Source organism: Vanessa tameamea, chromosome 4, assembly GCF_037043105.1.
Source record: "Vanessa tameamea isolate UH-Manoa-2023 chromosome 4, ilVanTame1 primary haplotype, whole genome shotgun sequence".
Lineage (NCBI taxonomy): Eukaryota > Metazoa > Arthropoda > Insecta > Lepidoptera > Nymphalidae > Vanessa > Vanessa tameamea.
The window spans coordinates 7,681,718-7,706,034 of NC_087312.1; the positions used below are offsets into that span (position 1 = coordinate 7,681,718).

The window sequence follows — 24,317 nt, forward strand, 5'->3', positions numbered from 1 at the left end:
TAGGCGTGATAGTGTTGCCAGAGCCATATTTTTTTTTAACTTTAAACAAAAATTTCATGACAATGTAAGTAGAAAACAAACTAAATTGTTTAAACTTTATATTTTAAATGACAATCGACAAAATATGCCTGTAGATTGCTGTTGATTCTGAAAAACATTACTAATGCTGAAATAAATATTTGCTTATCTTACGAAATCATTGAACCTTTTCAAAGCATTACCGTTGTGATGTTACAAGTTTCAAAAGCCACGGTTTAGATGGTTTTGGAAACGTTATTTCTGAGCCGATTGAGAATTTGATGATTAATAATTTTGATTAGGACGATTGAACACTGTTTTGCCAGTAACATACGACTCCAAATATCCTATCCTACCTTTGGGTGTTAACCCCTTTACTTGCTGGAATGGGTTGAGATTGGGCTGATTGCCCGTGCGACATGCCTCTGCCGTCTATGACAACGTACAGCATCCTTGCATAGCTCTAACGACAAATATTAATTACTTTCATTGTTTACGCAAAACATGTTAGTAACTATTGCGTCTTATTTATTATTGTAATACATTTCAATATTCATTCTATTTAATTTAATCAATAGAAATGTCAAATTCTTAAGCTAGGTAACCTTAGTGGCCACCTGTTACGAGAAAAATATTTTAATCACTTTCGAGTTATTTGACAAGACGTCATTAGTGAACAAATTGAATTAAAAAAGTATAATATCAAAATTGCGTCAAATTATAAGATAACCTTTATGTAGCAATTTAGCGTGACAGCATCAATTTAATGTTGGATATCACAAGTACGAAAAACAACTATTTTTTCCATTTTAGCTAAGCTACCTTTATTAGGGTACCGAACAAATAAAGCTACATTTTTTGAAACCAATTCTTATAACATGTTACGTCTCTATAAAATTAATGTATCTACCGACTTTCGTTTACGTTTCAATTATACCGTTCGGTAATCTGTATTGTATTCCTAATCAAATGTGTTTACCCCAATAAAACAAAGGAATGATAAATAATCAGTACCGTGGGTAAGCCCATACGATAATTTCAACTGCGTTTATTTACATTGCATGTTAACAAAACACACTACGTTAATTACGATGCATCAATGCGCGCAATGGAGAATGAATCAAGCGATATTAACTTTTTTACCATAATAGGATAAATTAATCACGAAGAAATTTTAGACCTGGAAAAAAAAGTATTTTTATTTAATTTCATGTATGCTAAACATGGCTATTATATACCTATGTATATTTTGTGCACGAAAATTCAGAAGACGTTTTATAATTAAAGTCATTTTTGCAAGCAAAAAAAATATTAATATTAATAGAAATATCATTATTTATGACTATGTTCAATAAATCCAAAACATTCGTTTAGGTACGTATGTCTTAATGAAGAAGATGGTATTTATTCGGATATATCACATGTTGACAGCTGTTTAATTTGATAAAAGATAAAGAATCTTGCAATTACACGCAACACAAAGAAACCATTTTACAATAATACATTGAAATACGGATGAAATGTTATTCGCTTCTTTATAACTTTAACAGCTCATTATATACTTTTGTTGATTTTTGTATAGCTGGCAAACCAGCAGGAAATTCAGCAGCCGGGATTAATCCAAACAATTCCTCGGAACGTTCCTCGTAAAAAATGCGGTAGAAGATGCAGAGTAATCCAATGTCTCTACGCATAGCCAAAGGAACAAGCAGGTCAGAAAGGGCTTCATCGTCGATAATTCGAATATCAAGTTCTGCGTTGAATACAGTCAATTGGAAGAAGCTGATACTGGCTATATTTATTTAACCTAAAATCAATTAAAAGTCGTAGTAATGAATAATACTCTCATTATCCTCTTCCTGATCCCATTATTTTATCAATACAATGATATCAAATTCTTATATTATAATCCAAATGATTTATACTTGCAAGTTGCAAATTTTCAATTTATTATTTTAGTAAGGTTAACGTATTTTAAATTTCATTACAATAACGTTTTGTAAAATGCTATAAATGCTATTCTACTATGATGTAATGTAACTGATATTAATATGGTATTAGTTCTGCAAAAAAGAGCTCTTGGTTTTAATGTATAATCTAGGCTTAAAACCTAAATCTCTAATTAATAATATATATTTTGTCTGGTGACTTTATTTTGTCAGTTTTATATTAATTAGGCAATTATTATTTTTTGATACGTTATTGAACAGTTGAAGATTATATAAATTGCCATTCATGACGTCACATTTTTAATATACTGACATGACATAGCCGTGACATGCGTTATAATGCCTCTAATAAATGAATGATATAAATTATAATGAATAAATTATCCAATACGACTTGCGTGCTTTATTGTACGTTGATGGTGTTATGCCAGAAACTAACACAAATGCGTAAACTACTGAACGAAGTTAAACTTAATCCGATAAGCGATGCGTGAACGCTTAGAATAACGAAAAACAATCATTCATATATGATATTAGAAAAGAGATTTTATATTCGGATAACAGTTTAAGACTACTGCCTAGTTTATTTTATTCCGTGTCATTTCTTTTAATATTTAATCTTATTAGTGGACCAACAGGATTTGGTCCGTGCTTGAAAACTAAATGTTTTTTTTTTTAATTTAAATTGATATGTGACTAAAGAATTAATATTTTCCACACATTTACCTAGGTACAGAAAAAAAACAATTATCATTTCAAACATGAAACTTTCCTACGATAGTAAACAAAGTGATATTTATAAAGAACAAAATCGCGAGTGCAATAAATGTTGATGATCGTAAATAATTAAAGTGATATTTGTTTTTTTAACAAAACAATTTCTATTTAGCGTTGCATTTAATCATATGTATAAAGATATACAGCAAAGCTGCAAAATCTGTCACTCGATACTCGAACCAATCGTAAAATGGTCAAAATCGACATAAGTTAACATGATACACTGATGATGTCATCCGGTCGATTTCGGTAACGGCGGACAACCTCATGGGAGATCAACGCAGGACATACTATAGTGCACAAGTGTTTGCGTGAACACAGGAACACTCTATATTTTGTCATCTTATTATCCAACGGGACGGCAAATCCGACACGACCGGAAAGAGTTCAGGCGCAGGACCAACGGCTTTACGTGCGAGGCACGGAAAAAACTTTTTATAGGCCCGACCTGGGGATTCAGCCCAGAACCTTGGGATCTATGGCCTTATATTGAGCCACTAGACCAACGAGGCAGTTTAACTAATACACTATTTGTATTGAATGTATCCTTGATGTAATAGTAATTATCGCATATCATATTAAGAAAAACGATTATGTTCTTCGTCGAGTTTTGGGTCTGTTCCACAGAACAATAGATACAATATTAGATACAAGTTCTAAAGAACTAAGTACTCGACTCATAATAAATGTCTAAAGTAGTTAGTTTTATTAACGTAACATAAAAATAACGAGTGTAATTTTGTTATCCTATCCTTACAATGAACCTTCATCTTTAGTTTAAAAATATTAGTATTTTCTTATTTTTATTTATATAGCATATCGTCAAAAGTGAATGATATAGTTTAATAATATATATATACAATAGTGATATAACATAAGCTATTATTTCGCTACGGTTCGATACGACTCTTACTTTCTTTAATCGTACATATCCGTGGTTCCTTATACTGCACATCCTCATCCACGCTACGGATTGCATTCGCATGGTCAATGCCTGCTCAAATCGACCTTGGACCCTCTACACGCGGCATTAAAGACAAATTTACTTCAGTTTCATACTTTGCAAGTGTAACTAATAGAGCTGAAACCGGTCGTCCGTGAGTGAAACGTGGGACTACAACGTCCTCATGGAGCACGCGAATACATCTGCAATTATTGTTTTTTCACGTGCACATATATATCTGAAACACGCATCAAAAGTAGTAACATACGTGTGTCTCGCTTTTTACTGTGCATTTTATCGGAGAAATTGCGTTGGAAAATAGTTCTCCATCATTTCAAGTTCAGTTACGTAAGTGGGCGTGCAAGAGAATTGGTGCGGAATGGCGGATGTTTGGTGGTGCTAGTCGGTGAAGCGACGCGCGGTTATAAGCTCGCATCGTTTCCCTCGACCATCAGTCGACGCTAAGCCACCCTCATATACGTTAATTTAATTTTTAAAGTGTAGTGTGTTTAAATTAATAGAAACATGTGCGCTTCATTCCGGATAGCCGGTTTATTAGTTATATGTGTGGTTGTCGCCTCTGGACATGTTCACGGGCCTCGGAGATCACGTCGGATGGATATAGAAGATTATGAGCAAAATGAAATTGACAGTGGTAGAGCTGATGAAGGATCTTGGTGGTCCTCCGCTGAGTTCAACATTTTACGAAAAGTTTACGATGATTGCAGTGCGCAGAAACACTTAACGACGTGCCTTAAAGGAAAAGCCCTAACGGCTCTGACAAGAGCAGTAGAGCAGGTGAATAAGTGTTCTTAGTGGATCTCGTGATAAGTGAATTTGTTCCAAATGGTTTGTGTAATATTTTTTTAATGTGTTGTACAGGACAGCGTTCAGCTTGCTGACGGCTTAACCCTGGTGAAACAAGCCGATGCGCCAAATTCTGTAGCCGAGCCTCGCTTCCTCCCTGGAATGTCGATGGAGGACAAGCTTGACACCATGCTACGTAGCCGATTTGAGCAATTATTAAGCACTCACACTGTTTCAATGGATCTTGCATCGGAAGGTAGAGGAAGAGGTGTGTATGACATTAATAAAATAAGGCGTTTTTATATAATTTTAAAGATAAAAAAATAAATTTTCAATTTTTATATATTGTACAGGGAAAAAAGTTCTTCCCTACCTACTTCTCGGTATTTTCACAACCGTGAGCATCGTTGGAGGAATAGCGTTGAAGACTTTAGCTGCCATTGCCGGTAAAGCGCTGATTGCAAGTAAGGTAGCCCTAACGATCGCCGGTATCATCGCCCTTAAAAAGCTGTTCAGCCATGATGGCGCGACAGGAGAAACCACTTTCCAAGTTCACGCAGATGGCCACCATAGGTAAAAGATTTTTATAATATGAATTTCTTTTATAAGATAAAAATTTTAGGTGATATAGAACAGCAAGTAAGAGTAATTGAATGAAAATGTTGTTAGTAAAATTACGAAAAAATATATTTATTTACTGTGTATTTTTTTAATTCTAGTCTTTAATTCGAAGGCGAAACCTATATGTAGTGAGGCCAGCGAGATCAGGCGCGATGGACCCTTACCGATACTACGCAGAGCAGTCGCAAGCAACCGCTAGTGCGTAGACGCGCGGTCGCTGAGCGAACTTCGACATACGCCGGCCTCGCTACTACCTTGCGCTGAAAACCATACAAAATAACCTCAAACCAAAGTGCCGTCCACCCACGGACATTCTATTTAAAGAAACCCGTTGTCCACCTTCATACTACCTTCAAATCTATGTCAGTTAATAATTTAATGTAATTTATTTAATCGTGACTACGGTTTTAGGTATATTTAAATATTAATTTAAATTATTTAAGGATAAAATAAAAATTATAATATATATTGTGGTTTTATTCTTTGGTTCAGTGTAAAATTTTGAATTCTTGATAGCATTTTTAGTTAGGGAAACTTAACGTGTACTTTTGTGTTAATTTTATTGGATTATAAATGATAATAGTTTTTTCATTAAATAATGAAATTGTAATATCGAATTGGAAATCATCGTTCAATATTAAAAAGTAATTAATAAGTAACATTGATCCACTTTCTTTGCACGCTCTACCGAAGAGAGGAGTATAAAATATGCTAAGATTTTCCAGCTATATGAGTGCAGTGGCTACGAACGTGGAAAGTAGAAAGTTTTTACCGATTCACTGAACATGCATGCTTAGATACTGTTAGAATGCCTAGATGTATCTTATAATTTCAACTTTGTTAAACATTTATGTGACATACACGACAACATCATTTTTGCAAATGCGTCAATAGAACAGGAGATACTTTCATTGATTGCTTTAGTAGCACTATACAGATAAACAAACAGTTAACTAAGCATCTCTATTGAGGAGGGCAGTGATAATGCCGCGGAGTGTGGTATGGTATTTGTTCGACTGCGGAAGGTCAGCTCGTTGATTAGTCGGGCCCGACTAAAGGCCGACCACATTGCGCGTTTGTACGCCCGAACGCTGTTTATAATGCAGATATGTGTTTGCCCAATCGCTGCACGCTACGTTGGCTATATGGCATAGTTAATGCGGCTCGAGTCTCTTTGCATACGCAAATATAGGGCGGGCGGTCCAGCTCTGATTAAGCGGTACCATGCCGGTGATGTTGGCTTTATTTCCGTTTTAGGAGCAACGTTACACTTGATTACTTATCCACATTTTAGTGTATTTTGGACTTTATTTTTGTAGAACATAAGATCTTCTTTTTAATACAAAGTGCAATACATTGAAATGTTTATTAATTTACACGTAAATACGTAGAAAATATGTATCGTATCGACACTATGTTAAGTAGTTTATCGGGACAGTACAAATATAATCTATACGTTATTTTTTTAATTATTTATAACGTAATATTGATGTGTAGATGTACATATCTACATCTGAAGGCTCGTGTCCACTGGGAGCTTACAGTGACTGGTGCATTAGCCCATATCAGCTACTTCTCCTGCTTGGGTTCCTGTCAATGGGTACCTTCAATACTTAATGGTCTGCGTCTCAAATTAGACTACCATTATATATGTAAATGCTTATTTCATATATACTTAGATAGGATGTGTCAATGATCTTGGTAAATATGATTAAATTATGTTTGCTGTTTAGTTAATCGATTTTGTATAATATGGATAAGATTTTCATTTGAATAAGTATTGATGAAGTTTGTACAATATTTACAGCATAATATTTCATCTACGATAAAGATATCAAATCAACATTTTACAAGAATAATTAATTGAAGTGACCATCGATTCTATCGGGAAAAAGCACCATAACAACTCAATGGTTACTATTTTCCGACACTCTGGTTACAAAGGTAATACAATAGTATTGAATTATTATCTATCCTTAAACAAACACAACAAAACCTTTCATCTTTATAATATTAGTGAATACGGAAGAACAACGAAAATGTAATGTATTTTTCGATACATAAGTACATAACATATGAGGCTGCGGGCGTCAGTCGTAGAGCGAAGTTACTTTACGGGTGAATGGTCAAAGTATCCGACATAAACCTATTTTGTTCTCTTCTTATATTGGATGTACGTTCCCTTCTTCAGCCACCGCGCCGCCGACCGTTGTCCTTTGAAGCAGGGTTGTCTGAAAAGTTAATTCTTCTCTATATTTTGATGGTATTAAATTGTTATTTTTTTTTTATCGTGTAACTAATTTAAATATATCAGGTTTAATTATCTACGTACATTTTATTGCACATAAATAAATATATTAGTTATTGCACGAAGAAATTGTTTTGTACCTAAGTAAAGTTAAAATTATAACACGGCGTTAAACCTACGACACACTCCTGGCGAAAGTACAATCAAATATATAAATAAATGTGAATATATTTTGTAATAAATTAAATTACTGTTATAATTTAATTAAATTAACCGACGTTTAATAAGCAGAAAGATAAATAATACTTATTTTCTTCCCTTGTTTGTTTACATTCATAACAATAAGCTCAGATACACTTATGGTAATATTTCTTGTCACCAAAAAGATCTTATAATATTGAGTAACGTGCGAAAATAGGTTAAAGAGCAACGTTGATTTACGTTGATATGATTTTATTTATTTAGAGTTAAGAAACGTGAGAACGTAGCAGGCGATCAGAGACTTTCCATTCCAGACACCGTTAGAAGAAAGTGTAACATAGTAACATATAAACTTTGTGAAAACTTATTCATTCTAAACGAGATTAAATTACTACATGGAAAAGTTAAGAGATTTTCAGATAATAGCATAAAGCGATAACGCTTTGTTCATATTGTTAATTAATTAACGCCATTTATTAACGTGACGGTAGAAATGCTATTTAACGCTATAAAATAAACCGAGACGTTTTTAATAGATTCGATTTTATCATTTATATCATTAAAAACATCAAGGAAAATAAATCATATTAAATAATGAATTATTATACATTGTTACTTCGTCATGTAAGCAATTGTCGGTATTTATTAAATTGGTTGTTGGTAAAAAATATTTATATAAAAATCGCGTGTACAGCCCTGCGTTTGGGTGGGCAGTGAGGAAGTTTTGTTGGGAATTATGTTGGTACGTGCCAAAGCCATTATTGCTGCGAGAAAAGTTCATCAATTTCATTTCTATCTTCGTACACGTCCAGCGCTTTCGCCCCGTGCTACATACTTGTATCGCTATCACTTGTATATAACATACAACACATAATATGACACATAAATATTGTAAATATCTTATTATAAACAATACATAAGTTGCATTTCGAAATATTCTCAATCAAATAAAGATAATTATTTTGATTTTACATTTAAAAATCAATACTGTATCATTTAATTTATATGATAATATAATTAATCAATTTAAACGAAAGATTTTCTTGTATGAAAAAGCGTAGTGAAAGTGGATGGACACTCACACGATTGTCCGTGGAAATAGAATTATTGCGAAGTGCATTTCGAATTGAATAACAAGTGGTCTTCCACTTTCTAGTTTTCACTTCAGAGACAATTAGGAATGTTGGGAAGATTGCATATGTTACTTACGTTAAATTATTATATTTCAATTAAATGTTTATTTTATATTACTCACTGTCTCATTGTTCTATTCTCTTGCTTATAAGGTTGCTGATTCTAAGGTATTGAGTTCAAATCTTAAGATAGACCAATAAATAATTCTTCGGTCGGTCGGATTTCCGTTCATCAGACTGTGTGAGGGAAAGAATAGAGATTACACCTGTGTTGCACACTTATGTATTATAATATAGCCTAAGCATGTAGTACTGCATGAATATCATAATAAATATTTAAAATATCTATGGAGTATCGCATATGCGATTTCAAATTATTTTACATTTTAACCATATGACCGATTTCTTTTTTGAAGTTGCGAGTCCATAAATTAATGTTAAAATAGAATAAAATAATAATGATGAAGGTAGCTAAATAGCATAATAATTATACCATTTGTGCTGATTTCACTGATTTTCAGCGGTCGCCGCTGCGGTTTGTGTACTAAAATTAGGATGCAGGTAACGTGGGTCAACTAGTTGATTGCGAGATTAGATAATAAACATAATTTGATTTAGCGAATTATTCTAGTTTTAAATATAGGAAGTTTATTAGATTGTTTCAAATGTTAAATGTACAATTATTAATATTTTTGGTTAAAAATAGGCAATATTTGATATACTAAATACATGTGTATAAGTTATAGAAATTATTGTAACCTATTGGCGTGTAAAGATAATTACCAAGTTTAATACGTCTTTTCCTAACGGACGCGTCTCGGACACGGACCGAAGTGTGTATAATTTTCCACGAGTGCACGCACTGCGCTGGCGCACTTTACCTAATAAGATCAGTGGGGCACTCGATCGGAATTTAATCATGCATACATTGAGCACATCATTCATATATTTTTAATTTTCTTTTTCAAATTATACCCAAACTCTATCAAGTATAAAATACATAATGAACACAAATTATTCCCGAATTTTGAATTATTTGTACTAGTGTTTTGATAGTAAATCTATCTACTATTATAAATTCGAAAAAAATGTTGCTGTTGCTCTTTCACAGAGAAAAGAAAAAACTTCATTTGATGAAAATTGGTATGAGGTAAGGTTGAACTTCAAGGAAGGACATAGATTACTTTTTATGCTTATCAACTGACAACCAAACCCTACCCTCGAGCGAAGCTGCGGGCGATTAGTAGTTAAGCATAAATAGCGTTATACTGTGGACACTTTGTCGAATCTCATTAAACTCTATAGAATATTTCGGATTACCGTAGGGAGCTTCAATTAGCTGCGGCTAGGGTGTTCAGGTGGCCGTCGTCGCTCGCGACTGTACCCCGAAGACCTCCCTGGGAGGCCAACCAACAGACCTTGACTGATGAATGGACGCCTAAATGATTTTATTGCCATGCAATAAAGTTGAAAATTGCGTACCTGGGTGGCATTGCAAAGTTTGCAGACCACCACCCTCTGGACGTTAGTCCGGCCGTCATTATGTGTCATTAGTTTTGCGACACTGACCAAATGACTGGTCTGTGATATCGAATGACTCATTCCGTTCGTGATTAGTCTCTGTGATTTTCTAAATGCTCAAAAGTAATGTCTAGCTAAATTGTAAAGTAAGTACTATAAGATATTTGTTTCGAGTTGAACTAAACTGGATCGAGTTAATTAAATAGCTCTAATTAAAAATATATAATATCGTTTTATCAATTTTATAAAAATATTCAATTCAAAAATGTATTGTTAATATTGACTCTGATTAAGTATTCTATTTAGATTTAGATTTTTATTGTTTTATTTTTATCTTTGTATTTTATTGAATTTTAAACTTTATTATCTGTACCTGCTTTTTTAATTAATCCATTGTAAGGTGGGTATCTAATGGAGGCAAACTAATTTACGACGCCCGTCTTGTGTGCAGAACGAGCTATCTCCCGCCCTAATTATCTCATAAATTACCCTTAGCAACATAAGTGACATGTTATTGGAATTTTGCCATAACGCGAACCATTCTGTAAGTGAATCTCAGTTAAATAATGGAAAATTATATGTTTTATTCCTGTGATTTCTTATATACCTACTGTAATGTTCTCCTTTAGCTATCGACGTAAGGTCGGTATTACAAATTTGATGAAATAATGTACATTAAACATATCAGCTCGCTGTCACGGCCGTGTTTACTGCGCGCTAGTTGAGTTTTTGAAATTTCCCCCGCACGTTACTGGTGCGTCATTCGAGATGACAGATGGATTGATGTACAGATAATACATAATTGTAGAAAATATTAATATAATATTAATTAATATGTAACGTAGTTTTTGTTTTGTTGTTTGTTGTTGTGTGTTTTTTATGTTACACTACACCTACTGTGATGTTCTTAGACGATATAGGAAAGATGTATATCATTTTAATCTTTCAAACAATATACGAAGTTATAATGAGACTAACTGAACCAGCGGTTTTACCCGCGCGCAAATTATAAATCTTTACCTTTAGTAGACAAGCCGTCACCCCAATTTTACCCCTCGAGTAGTGAATTAAAAAAGTAGCCTATGTCCTTTCCAGGAACTTAAACTATATCCATAACAAATTCTATCTAAATTGGTTTAGTGCTTTAAGCGTGAAGAGGTAACAGACACAGCTACTTTCGCATTTATAATATTAGTATAGAGGTAGACATTAATGCCTGTCCTGACCGCTGACAGAAAATGTTACTCGAGCTGATTTCAAGGCTATGGGATCGTTGTCTCTAGAAATACTTTTTGTAGCAATCATGTAATTATATGTAACCTAAATAAGCAACACTGAATTTCCATGTGCCTAATTTGTTTTTAATTCATTTTATATTCGGCGATGAACGAAAACATCATAAAGGAACCAGAATGTCGTTTGGAATTCTGTCTCATGAATGAATACTCATCAAGCAACATGCACTGGATCAGTGTAGTGGAAGAAGCTCTAAGTCTTCTATTCAAAGGGGAGGAGGTTAGTCGCGGGACATTTACTTACTGTTAACTTATGTACTTTACTTTGAGTATTTTGTACTTTTGAGTTTATAAGACGGCCGAATATTTTATAAATATCCGGTAAATATATTTGGCTATCATCTAATTTAAATAACGGTAATTTATGTTTTCTTCTCTTAAACACCGTTTTAATTTTTGATTTTATATTGTTAACGTTTATAATTAAAGTAAAAGATTTAATTTAATGGACGCGAGAGAGGGACTTGGCGGTTGTGATATTTATGGGCGATACGGCGTATAATGTAAGTGTATCTGAAGGAAAACGTTTCATTCCCGCCGGAATATAATCGTCCGTTTGTAATTTATATTGTCTGCTGCAGAGGCGAGTCCCGCTGCACATTCATTTATTTTATGTGCCATTTACAATTGTCGGTCGATGGTCAAGGGAGCGGTGAGGGATGAGGCAGGGAGGCTGGACGACGTTGCCTTCGCATTATAAAACCGTGCGGTCATCTGCGAAGCCCGTAATTGTGTTCGTAATAGGAACCGCTCGGATGAATTGTAAGCATCCGACACATGGGTCTCGAATCTGTATTTTATCATCTGCAAACCATTAAGGCATAAACATTTAAAATATCATACTGGAAAATGTGTTATGTCATATAAAGTCGTTAATAAAGCGAGAGACAAAACCGTTATTAAATTTTTAATATAACATAATATGTTCATTTTTATGATTGCTGTTTTTATTGGTTTCTTATTGGTTTTTTTTTTACGGACATTGCAATACACTCATCTAAACATAATATTTGATAATTTATCAAAATAATTTAGGATAAAAATATTTACGTTAAATTTTGTACATCAGATTTTATAATTAAATTATGCAAATAAGTTATACATTAATATTATTTGTTGTAATTAATGTTTGTTTAATTAATTTAACTTTAGTAAATTTATAGCATAAGGTTCTTAATTTACAATGACATATTTACAATGACCCTAGATAAAACTTAAATTAGTTGTGACTTTCTTAAAATTAATTATATAACATAAATTCTCTTAATAAAAAAAGATAAAAACCAATAGCTATTTCTTAGTCACTGCACTTTTCGCATGAAAGTCGAACGAGCGGCAGCCAAGAAAGAGGCTGAGTGCCTCTGTATTCTTTTGTTTTTTAATTATAACGCTGCCGAGGGTGGGGTGGTACCCCCTGTCGAGTTCAGTGGAGGTGCTTTCTTGTTAAGCGCGACGGGCACTCGCCTCCTACGTGGCTCGGCCATTCATTTCGTAGAACTTATAACCTGACCCGCGTACTTATGAGCGTCGCCAATAAATATAGCAATGACCGGAGGCTAGCGCAGCGGTCCTTGTCCGAGGTTCGAGTGGTTCGGCGGCGTGAGCAGGACGGAGCGGGCTAGGTGGCCGCGGCGAGGCATTGTTAGCTAAATATCTAGGTGGTCAGTTGGGCGGACGGGGGTCGGGCGGCTAGAAGACGGGCGCGCCGGGCGCGCCGGGTGGGGCGGCGGACGTGCCGGGCCCGGCGCCGGCCGATGTATTGAGCGCGTATTGCAGACGCGGTCACGCGCTGCAATATTGCGTTCGCTCTGCGATATTGCCCCTCAGTAACTCAATTTGATAAATTGTGCAAAGTTCGCCGGCTCTGTAATGCCATGAGCTCGATCGACATGTTGCATCTAGATGTAATGAAATTTACTCGTATTTACCTACTTGCATCTCCACGCAACCTTGCCGCGGCCTTCCCGTAGCTGGCGTTCGACTTTGATTTCTTTTGAAGTTTTTAGTTCGAAACACTGGCAATATAAGTATGTTAAAGTAAACAAGAATAATTCTTGGATAATTATCCACGAGGAAGGATTAGCGTTGCGTGTTCTAAAGCATACACGCATAAAAGACATTTTACATAGTTTAGTGTTACTTCATTAAAATCGAATATAATAATTTATGAACTAATAACTAACGAGCTATTAGGAATGTTATCGTGACATATCAAAAATGGCAACATGATAGTTTATAGCTGACGGAAATTTAAACAAATTTATGAAAATGCTGAAACCTTTCGATTATTCTACGAAACACGAACTAGTTATTAACAACATAAAAAAATAAGGCTACTATAAAACAGAACAGGTTAGATTGTATATTAAGTTAAAATCTTATTTCAGCCTTTGGAACTATTGCGAATAGGTTGTAAAGGCTGGAATTCGTCTTGCTTTGAATTTTGTGACACAATTAAAACTTTTTTAAATATATTTTAAATCTGTCTGTGTTTTTTTTTAATTTCCTTCTTGAAATTTTGGATAAACCTGACAAATCTTCACTTTTTTATTCCGTGTTTCAGGATGTTCTTTATAGTTTTTACCGCTTCGCTTTAAGTATAAGAGTTGATTTTTGTGTAAAGAATATAATATTTTTAAATTAATGGAAAGATTATTGATTACAATATTATATTTTTGTGTGATGCATATCAATTTTCAAATTCCATAATCGAATATGAAAATTTTTAATTATGATTTTTTCTAAAAATTTGAAAGGTGGGTAGATCAATGAAATAATATTTTAGTTTTTTTTTAATTTGTTTTATATATTACATATTATTGATGTTAACCGCCTACGTTCGGTAAAATATTTTAGTGTGCCCCTGCCATCTCTCTAGGTTAGATTACATGAAAATGCTTCCGTTATATTATATTATAACGAAATATATATTTTATTTATTTATATATTATAACGAAATAATATTAATATATAATAAAGAAATCTACTAAAAACACATGTCAATACTTTTAATGGTTTTTTGTTACTTACTTTAAATTAATCTTTTATCTTATTCTTAAGTCGTCATGTTAGAGGTGTGTAAGATAATTAATACATTATTTACATATATAATGTTACATATGAATTAAAAAACTGAATAATGACGATAAATTATAGTGCACTAGGTTTTGATAAAATATTAAATAATTAAAATTGATGTATTTAGAATACAATAATATTTATATAATAAAAAAACAGTGTGCTCAATTTCTACGCTTATCCTTTGTAATACTTTGTACAGTTCCTATCTGGATGGGTACCACAAACTCATAAGCTATTTTCTATTTATTTAGGTAAACATTCAATGGTGAGCACAAGAAAACTTAGTGGCTAGTAAACTATTTTAAAAATAAATTTTATTAAAGATACATATTATATAAGAAACGTATAATAACATACAATCTAAATGCTAACTAAATTAAGCATTGGAATATATCTAAGTTAATATTGTAATTGGAATAATTGTACTATAGCTTGGCACTTCAGATTTTCTATCATCCACGTTTAAATAGAATTGGACGAAACATAAAACGGCTACGGGCTACGTAAGAGCTGTTTCAGATTGATATTGCTTAAAAATTATAATACTTTTCGAATTTAGGAGTTTAATATTTAAAAAGATTCACAAAAATGTAAACTTGTTAAGTATTTTGATTTGCTCTCTTTTTGTCTTTGATCACGTTTAGTATATATTTTTAAATTTCTTATAGTATACAAATTGTTGGGATATGTACTTATATTGTCACGTTGTTACTCTTAATTTATACAGTTTTTACAAAAGGATCTAAAATACGCCCAAAGCGCCGATATTGATTAATTAAAACAATAAATAAAAATAAAAAATATTTCAAGAGAATCTTTCTTCGGTTCGTCTCAGGTCTGGGTGTTTTCTTTTTTGAAACGATGCTAGAACTTTTTGCTTTGACTATCTACATTATATGCACGTATTTCAATTATACCATTAACTTCCGTTTAAATAATCTAATCGTTATTTAAAATGACAGATATACTTAATTAAAACAGATAAAAACGTTCATTATTTCACTGACCGACGGTTGCGTTTCAGTCGGTCGCGTGTGGTCGCGACTTCAGGATTGAGAAAATGATTTATATTGTTTGTGTAACGGCGGCGGTGGGAGGCGCGGGTGGTACGGCCGGTCGCTTTCTCAAGCAGATCCAGTCCACTGCAGATATGGGCGAGTATTATTATTGATCCGACTCGGGCGGTCGGCGGTCGGCATTTCCTACCGCTCATACTCGGGCGGGCGGGGGGTCCGGGCCCACTCCCGACATATTTATTGAGGCGCGCGGGAAGGGAACGATGCGGGAACGTATGGACGTACAACTTATTATAAAGCTGGCCACCTCACGGTGCACTAACCTTTAATGAGACAGGGCGCGGGTCGGGGAGCTCGACTTGCGCCCTCGCCCAATCCCGTCTCGTTATGATATTATATCAACTTATAACGGCCAATAGCAGCCCGTTATGAAATTGTAGGCGGGCGATAGCGAATGCAAGCTTCAGTTTTTCCTCGTAGGGCGGGCGGGCTTATGATATTTTGTTATGATTATAATGGGGTGCGAAGTTTGTTTGAGTTATCTTCACCAATCATAAGCCTCCCTATGTAAGATTTTCCATTGGATTATGTTTAGGTACATAATTATATGTTGCATTTTCCGAATTTGAATATTAATAAATAATATAATATTTTCATAAGAACATATACATATATTTATTTGAGAGTGATGTACATATTAGTAATATATTCTGAATGTTTGTAAATATTAAAGAAGTTTTAATGAACCATCTAAATCAAAAAATCAAGCAAAACAAAATCGACTTATAAATTAAAACTTGCATTACTTATGTAGTAAAGATTTTTTATTTTTTGTAATGTATTATTTAAATAGCATTTAACGCAATATCATCTGAATTTAAAGTATATTAGTTTATTCATCATGAATAGTATTAACCTTTGCGAGTATTGAATGAAACGGTATCCTTGTTCGGCAAATGAGCTGATAATAAAAAGATAATAAACAAGCGCCATTGTAACAAACTATAACAGATCGGTAATTGCTTCCACGATGCCTCCTCGCGTTATTACGCCTTTTACGACGCCGTATGGGGTGAATAAAACATTTTTACGAGCGGCCATGGCTGTTATAATACGATACCTACATACACTATGTACTATCGCAGGTAATAAAGTATAAAACTGTTTTAATATATACACGATTACCTATTATCTTTATTGCTTCACTTGTTTCTGGTATATACAAGAGAAGATGTTTTATTTGATTTTAAATCTATGTATAAATAAAATAATGTGAGTCGTTTTTACGTAAAAAATAAAACTTCAAATCTTTTTAAATTTCATCATCAATTATTTATGTATTCAAATAAATAAATACTTATTATTTATTAGCTAATAAATGTTTGAAATAAGAGTAGAAAAAAATAATATGTTCGAAATATGAAAATTAATACACATTTTAGTGAAATCTCAATAATGTTTAATAAATGAATTTCGATCACTGGACACTAGAGTGTTTAAACTAAAGAATTATAAATATATGTAGAAATATGTCATACAAAAGTTGTGTTACTATTTTATTCGTCAATAGAAATAATAGTAATGTGCTGCAGTACTCGAGTTATCCTTCGAAGTTCCCGTATGCGAGTTAGATAATTCAATATAGATCTGAAGTCAGAAGCAGCAGATATATGTCCCTCGGCGCTTCCAGACGCGGGGCGGACACATGGCTACGGTCACTCAAATAGATTGCGTCATAGCGTAATACCATCCCAGAGCAGAAAACAATTATACCAACCGAATGAATAAAGTATCGTCCGTCTCGACTCGATGCCTCTTTCATTCTACTCTGCTTTCTCTTTGTCATCTACCATCCGCGTTACATCGCCGAACCTAGATACAATACGAATACTTATTTTTTATTTTTTACTCTGGGGACACTTTTTCGACCCTCGTCCGAACGGCCTCTTTGAAAAGTGGACATCGGAACGCGAGGGAAGGAGCCCCCGAGGACGCCGGACAGAAAATGCGTTGTAAACATTGCGACTACATTCAATTTCCCGTCATTTTTCAAACTGATAAATAATTCTGTCATCGAACGCTCGGACAGGGGTCGCTATGAAGTGATTGTCGACGGACGGCGGCCGTAAAAAATAGCGGACTATGAGTTCACATTTACTCCACGCTTGTATGTGTGTGATAAATTTCTTTTTTATTATCAGATATCGAGGGACTACGGAATCAAATAAAGCGCTCATATTTAATTCATAAGATACCAGCCATATACTACTTACGCAACACTATTTTATTTAAGACGTAGAAGATTACGAACGGTATGTTACGATGTTATAGTGAGGATTTTATAAGCAACTAGCTTATGCCTGCGGCATCGGTCGCGTGTATTAGAGATTATTGTGGAGTAGGTACTTATTACGTATACATCGACCGCTTTTCACTATTCGTTTTATTGTTTGATACATGCTAGTTATTAAATCTTATCATTTAAGGTTTATCAATGTATGTAGGCTATACTGACTAACAGATAAATAGGAATTAGGGAATCTCAAACAAAAGGATAACTTTGATCCGAGAGAGAATTAGTAATATGATTATAACATCGGAAAGTTTTTAGCACGCAGATAGAGAAGTTCCGTAATGATCTAAATTACGTACGTTAAACTTTTCGAAGCTTAATGATGTTTTCTATGATTTTATTTGAGTATACAAATCACTACTAATAATGACATACTTATTTTCGGGACAAAAACGATACTTGTTTAATGACATACTTATTTTCAAAAGACATTAACGATACGTTTTATATTCTTGAAGGAAAAAAACTTATGTTTGAACGATGTTCAAATTTTCTACTTATGTAATCAAATTGCATAAAACATCAATCGCATCATAATTTTATTACACTGATTCAACCACCGATACGGTACCAGTCCTATATCCCAGCGTTATATTTTTAAAAGAGTACCCTACTCATAATTTATCTCAATAGAATCCAAGTACTTCATAGTTCACTTTTTACATACCTACTATACTATATTACACGTTTAAACGGGTATTGTTATTCTCAAGTGACGGTTCAAAAGTGCAAGTAAGACTATTTAAATCCATATGTACTTACTTTCTTGTATTGTATTGATTTCACTCTAAAACATAAAGTAAAATAACGGCCTGTTAATGTCCTAATTCTGGACTACGGCTTCTCTACAGTTAAGGAGAGTTTTGATCTTATTTTTCTGTATAATATATCTATTTTCCCTAAACTTATTTGCATAAGGATTTTAAATTAACTATTATTTATTGGTAATTAAAAATTAAACACTATATAGTATTTTATCGAGACTAAATTTTTTGATACGCAAGTTGGCTATATATTTAATACGAAATTCAAAGGAAATTACAGAATCACATCGTATTAATGTTACGATATATCATTTAAACTGTTAAATTTATTACGTTGAAATGATACCTCGAATGTCCGGCAGATGTGTTCAATACATTTGCAGAGACAAGACCGGGCCGGGGTCACTCGCAGTATTAAATAACTCTCCGACAGCTAAATGAGTAGGGGACGCGAACAACGTGGCTTTTCTGAATTATATTACACGTAAGTAGTTTTGTTCCGTTACTCCGGTCATTTTCATTTATTAGCAATATCTCCTTTAGTCTATCTAATTCTGATAATTATATAATTTTATCTGTAGAGGTTAACTTTGTTTGTTTGTATAGTAATGAAAGTACCGAAACGTTTCCAAGAAATCGTTCAGTAATGAATGGGATTTGTTGTAATGATAATAAGTTTTGTAATTCGATTTGTAAAGCTGGAGGAAAAGGAATATAACATACATAAATACATACCTACACATACATACTAACATACATACATACTTATTTCACGCGGTCGACTTATTATTAGAGTGTCTAAACATCAATACTTATTTAGTTATGATATGTTATGAAGGAAACTTTCTTTAAAAGTGACAGATATATTTTTTTAATGTTCTATTCGGTTATTATTTATTAAATAAAGTACGTTTTTGATACTATTAAATTAAAATATATACATATTGATCTGTTGATAATGACAGAAATGAGGGTTTATATTTTTGCTAGTTCCGTATCAAGCAACTTGTTGCAAAACTAGTTCGTGAAGATTTCGCTAGATGGCGGTAACGTTATATATTTATTGTCAAATCAATGTTAAAAATATTTTCTTTTTCACATTCTAATGAAGTATTCTATGATTTTGGCATAAAATACGATTAAATTTTGTAATCATGTTTCATTTTTATGAATTTGTAATAAAAATTAACACAAAAACAGCACTGCATTTTAATTAACGAATAGCAAAGCTACTGTGACGGCTAGAATTTAATCAAAATAGCATATATTTATTACGTGATAGAAACTATTTATATTCTCACAACAATTTATGCTTCAAAGTATTAACCTAACCTATTCATATTAATGATTGAGCAATTTCGTTCCAAATTCAAAAATATTTTACTAAGAATTATGATCAAATGGGACTAAACGAACACAGGACAATATTCCAATCAATTTAAAAAAAAATTAAAAGGCAGTAAATTATTTGATTAATGGATTAAGTGCAATTTGTACTTTTAAGTTATATTTCTTATTAAATTATTTCACTGTTATAAAATTATTTATTTCATATTTTGTACTATAATACAATGAAGTGTAATTCGTTAATAATTGACGAACAAAACATAAGTATATAAATATACATATATAACATTTTTGCCGTTAAAAATAATGTTTTATATTCAAATATAAAATTTTTTAATTCATTATAATTATTAACATTGTTATCCTTCGAAATATTTTACCTATCATGTATTCTTTTTATAAAAGTAAACCATCAACTGTCTAAGAACGCGCGAATTTCAAACAAGATTCTATTTTTAAAATAGGTACATTTAAAAATAATCGGACATAAAGTCAATTGAGGTATCTATTCACTCACAAAGTCGCTCCTTCCACGTTAAATTATCAACGCGCATTAGTAATTAGCTAATTAGTATGAGTGAAACTCGAGCTTACAAGATGTAGTGTGCGTGAGATGACTATGAGTAATGACTGCATAAAATACACATAAGTAATATATTTTTTTTTAATTTAAGGGGCATGCCTTCGTGGCCTTCTATAACGACTGACCAGAGTATTTATATTCATGTCTTTAAGAAATAGTAAAGAATAGGTTTGAAATTTTAAATATAAAGATGAATTGTTTTTTTTTATTGGGCGATTGAGTTATTTAAAGCACCACATTACACATAAGCCCAAAATAACAAGAGATTCTTAGTAAATCCAAGCGGCGATTGCACCGAACAAGGCTGATAGAATTCAGTTTATATTTTATTCATACATTGTATTGTTGGAATATCAATTGCCTCGCCCGGCGGTAGGTAAAGGGTACATTTCCAATCCGCACGGGATTCACTTAGATTTGAAGGAAAATAGATTTCGATTTCGAAAGCTGCGACAAAGCAATCCGATATATTTTTCAGACAGATATTGCTAGCGATTTCTTTTGAGCTTTGAAATATAAGGGAGGATGTCCCAGAAAAACCTTTAATTTAATTTTGAAATGTTTGTATATCAATTTATTTTATAAATAAAATTGATTTGTGACAGTAAATTCGTGATATCTCATCAAATACACAGTTAGATTTTTAAATTATAAATTTTATTAAAGAGGTTATTTATTTTAACTATAATTAATAAACGATATGTTAGGTATTCATCGATATATAAACTGCTTGTTTACATCTATAGTATCTTAAAGTATCAGAATTTGACTAATGTTTTTCTTCAGCTTAGCTAACAACTAAAAGGATAAGTTGGCGAAAGGTCAATGTCATTTAAAGTCGGAGACGGGTTATTTCCTCTGTTTTTAATTTCGCAGACAATGCATTAAAGGAAAACGTAAAGGAAAACATTAAAGGGGAGATCCGACCCCTTTTGGAAGTGATTAATTTATTATGTTCTTTGTTTCTGATTTTGGTTTTAGGAATACAATATACAATTATATCGTTTTCATTTGTATAATTTATTAATAAATTCTAAAAAAACTATAATTTAATAATCTCTAGAACACTAAAATCTATAAAGTATTTTTGTTTTTTTTTAATAATTCGTTTACTAATTTTTAGGAAGTGATTGTTAAGTTTGAACTATTATACCAAAAGCTCGGTGTAACTTAATTGTATCCTATGTATTCAACATAAGTTATGTATCAAACTCGTAAAAGTATCACTCGTGCAATATAAAAGTTAACGACACAAGAAAACGCGTTTTCCACAACATTAAAGATAACAACAATACGGGGGCGAGCGAGTGTAGAGCCTCCCGCGAGGGTGGCGGGCGGGGGTCGAGAAAAATTCAATATTAATATGAAGGAGGTGCGAGTGAGAAGCCTTGGCTTTCTCGCTTGCGCGGCCAATGGCGACTCGCGCTGCCTTTGCGATATGATGAATTTATGGATGTAATAAAAGCGAGGTGCGCTATTGGAGGAACGGTCACGAGCAGCTTATTTTCTTTATTTTCATATCTGCAGTATGACTCTCGAGTTGTTCACCTTAGCTTATTTACTTTGATGGCGAAGTTTTAAAATGCTCGCGAAGATTTGTTACTTTATTTATAAGATGGCATCGAAAGTTTAAACGTTTAAGATTCGAGGTTTGTGAAAGCATTCGTTGTACAAAGAAACGTAACTGGCAGTTGATTGAGGCGTGAACGACGCTCGACCGCGGCCCGGAGTTTCTTTCTTGATTTGCTTCTTGAGTGGCCGAAAACGACACTTCTATTTGCATGAACTGTATTTGGGAGTTCTATTTTGAGTTTTGTACGATCGTTTACGTAAGAAGAAGTTTATCTATCTATTATAACATATAAAGTCGTTTTACATTTTATTACTATCTCATGAATGAAAACCGTAGCTGATTTTTTGATGTAAGATTATATAAAAATAAATTAAATTGTATACAGTTTTATTAAATAATACAACTGTTATATCGTATATATTGCTTGTTGGAGCGGAAAGAATCAATTACGTTTACGACAGTTCCACGAGATCAGAGTAAGGCACTTTTCCGACGGATAAGGATATCTGAAAAGAATTGATACCGTCTATAATGCGTCGAATAGAAAGGCGTTCAAAAGGCAGGCTGACAGCAGCAGTGGCAAAGACAACGCAGACAAAATAAATAGGAGGGCGGAGTGCGAAGCGAGGCGGAAGTATTGGGGATCTGTGAGCGCAGATTTGAAGTCCAATTATATCAGGTGGCTCAGATTCAGCCCGCGGCAACCGTCTGCGTGTCTCCTTCAAACGCTTCCGCCGTAAACGCATTTCATTTCCAGCTGACTATGTTGGCTATGTACCGAATGCAATTGTTAAAAAACCCTCATTTTCATAAACTTTATAAGTTTACAAATAGCACAATATTTTAATCAAACATATCTTTGTGATTCGTTTTCGTTTGACATGTACATTGTTAACGGTAGAATAAATGTGGTACACTGTTACGTACTTAAATATAACTTAATAAAAGTAAGCTTGTTACACATATGCGGTAGACGTGCAGCACTTTACAAGAGCTCAAAGCAGAAGTTTTCCCCACAGCGAGATTCCTTTTTCTTTGTTTGGTGTATTTATTGTAAATCTACTCATACCCGCCGCCCGCCCGTTAAAAGTATTCGAACATAACTTTTGGCTCTACTACCACGGAGTCTGTGGCCGGCATTGTTAAAATTAATGCGATACTGGGCTCGGTCTACGTACAGTGCTGCGGTATATTTGTGAAATAGAAGTTTTCAATCTATGTATATAAGTCGTTGGTTCAAATGTTTGTTAAGATGTTTGAATACTGCGAAAGTCTAAGATATGAAGGAATTGTTATTATCTTGAATAATAATGTAAAAGTATAAATAGAGTTTCTGTTGCAATAAATATGATAAGACTTTATGTTTAATTAATCATATCGTAACATTTTCGTTTCGGATTAAAGAGGTTAAAGAGTCTGGGTAGTTCATTTATCAAGCAAACTTGTTGTTATATATTTTACGATGCAAGAAACAACATAAGGCAATACATAAAATTTGAATATCGAAGGGAATCTATTAGAGAGGCAAAACAACGTTAATTTAATCGTTCGCTAGCTGTGAAAGTAACAAAACGATTCAGTCGTCTCATGCATCGCTTCCCATTCTATAACACGAACAATTGACCGATATTCCTTCTGGTTTATTTCGGTACACGTTTTAACAAGTGCGAGGTGGAAAATTGGCAGTGGAATAGTTAGGCAGGGTTAGATGCGAACGCGACGTTCTCGTTAATATGATTTGCTCCCGACCATGCCGCAGCTCGCCTCGTCTGCTGCCGTTCTAACCGACATAATCAAATTGCTCGTTTCACTTATTTTTTATTCGAAATGTCAAATATTTTATATGTATTTAGGATCAGTAATACATTTTTGGTTACATTTAAAATTAGATTTTAAAGCTCGTGTACGGAAAAATAAAATTTGATGCTTTTATTTTATAAGGAGTTATATGTTTATTGCATAAAATTGATGTAATTTCTAAGTTTTATTTAAATTATTTTCAAAGTACCTCATAAACAACATAAAGGACCTTTAAAGAGCGGTGTGGCCACGGAAGTGCTACAGAAGACGTGTAGTGGGCTGGGGAG

The 24,317-nt window shown here is 33.3% G+C and overlaps 1 protein-coding gene across 2 annotated transcripts; it reads left to right on the forward strand.

Annotated features, from left to right (window-relative positions):
- The first annotated feature begins 4,042 nt into the window (after positions 1–4,042).
- Positions 4,043–5,581, forward strand: Osi21 (Osiris 21). 2 transcript variants are annotated; one of them, XM_026631820.2, is made up of 4 exons: positions 4,043–4,485; positions 4,570–4,762; positions 4,848–5,067; positions 5,228–5,581. In XM_026631820.2, the coding sequence occupies exons 1-4, from the start codon at positions 4,213–4,215 to the stop codon at positions 5,319–5,321; spliced, it is 780 nt and encodes a 259-aa protein (XP_026487605.1). In that variant the 5' UTR covers positions 4,043–4,212; the 3' UTR covers positions 5,322–5,581. The 2 variants fall into 2 exon arrangements, with proteins under 2 accessions (XP_026487605.1, XP_026487606.1); XM_026631821.2 differs by having other exon boundaries at positions 4,062–4,485; positions 5,214–5,581.
- Positions 5,582–24,317: the final 18,736 nt, after the last annotated feature.

Coding starts and splice junctions, on each gene's coding strand:
- Osi21 (XM_026631820.2), top strand. CDS start 4,213: ATGTGCGCTTCATTCCGGATAGCCGGTTTATTAGTTATATGTGTGGTT. Junction 4,486..4,569: donor TGACAAGAGCAGTAGAGCAG/GTGAATAAGTGT, acceptor TGTGTTGTACAG/GACAGCGTTCAGCTTGCTGA. Junction 4,763..4,847: donor ATCGGAAGGTAGAGGAAGAG/GTGTGTATGACA, acceptor TATATTGTACAG/GGAAAAAAGTTCTTCCCTAC.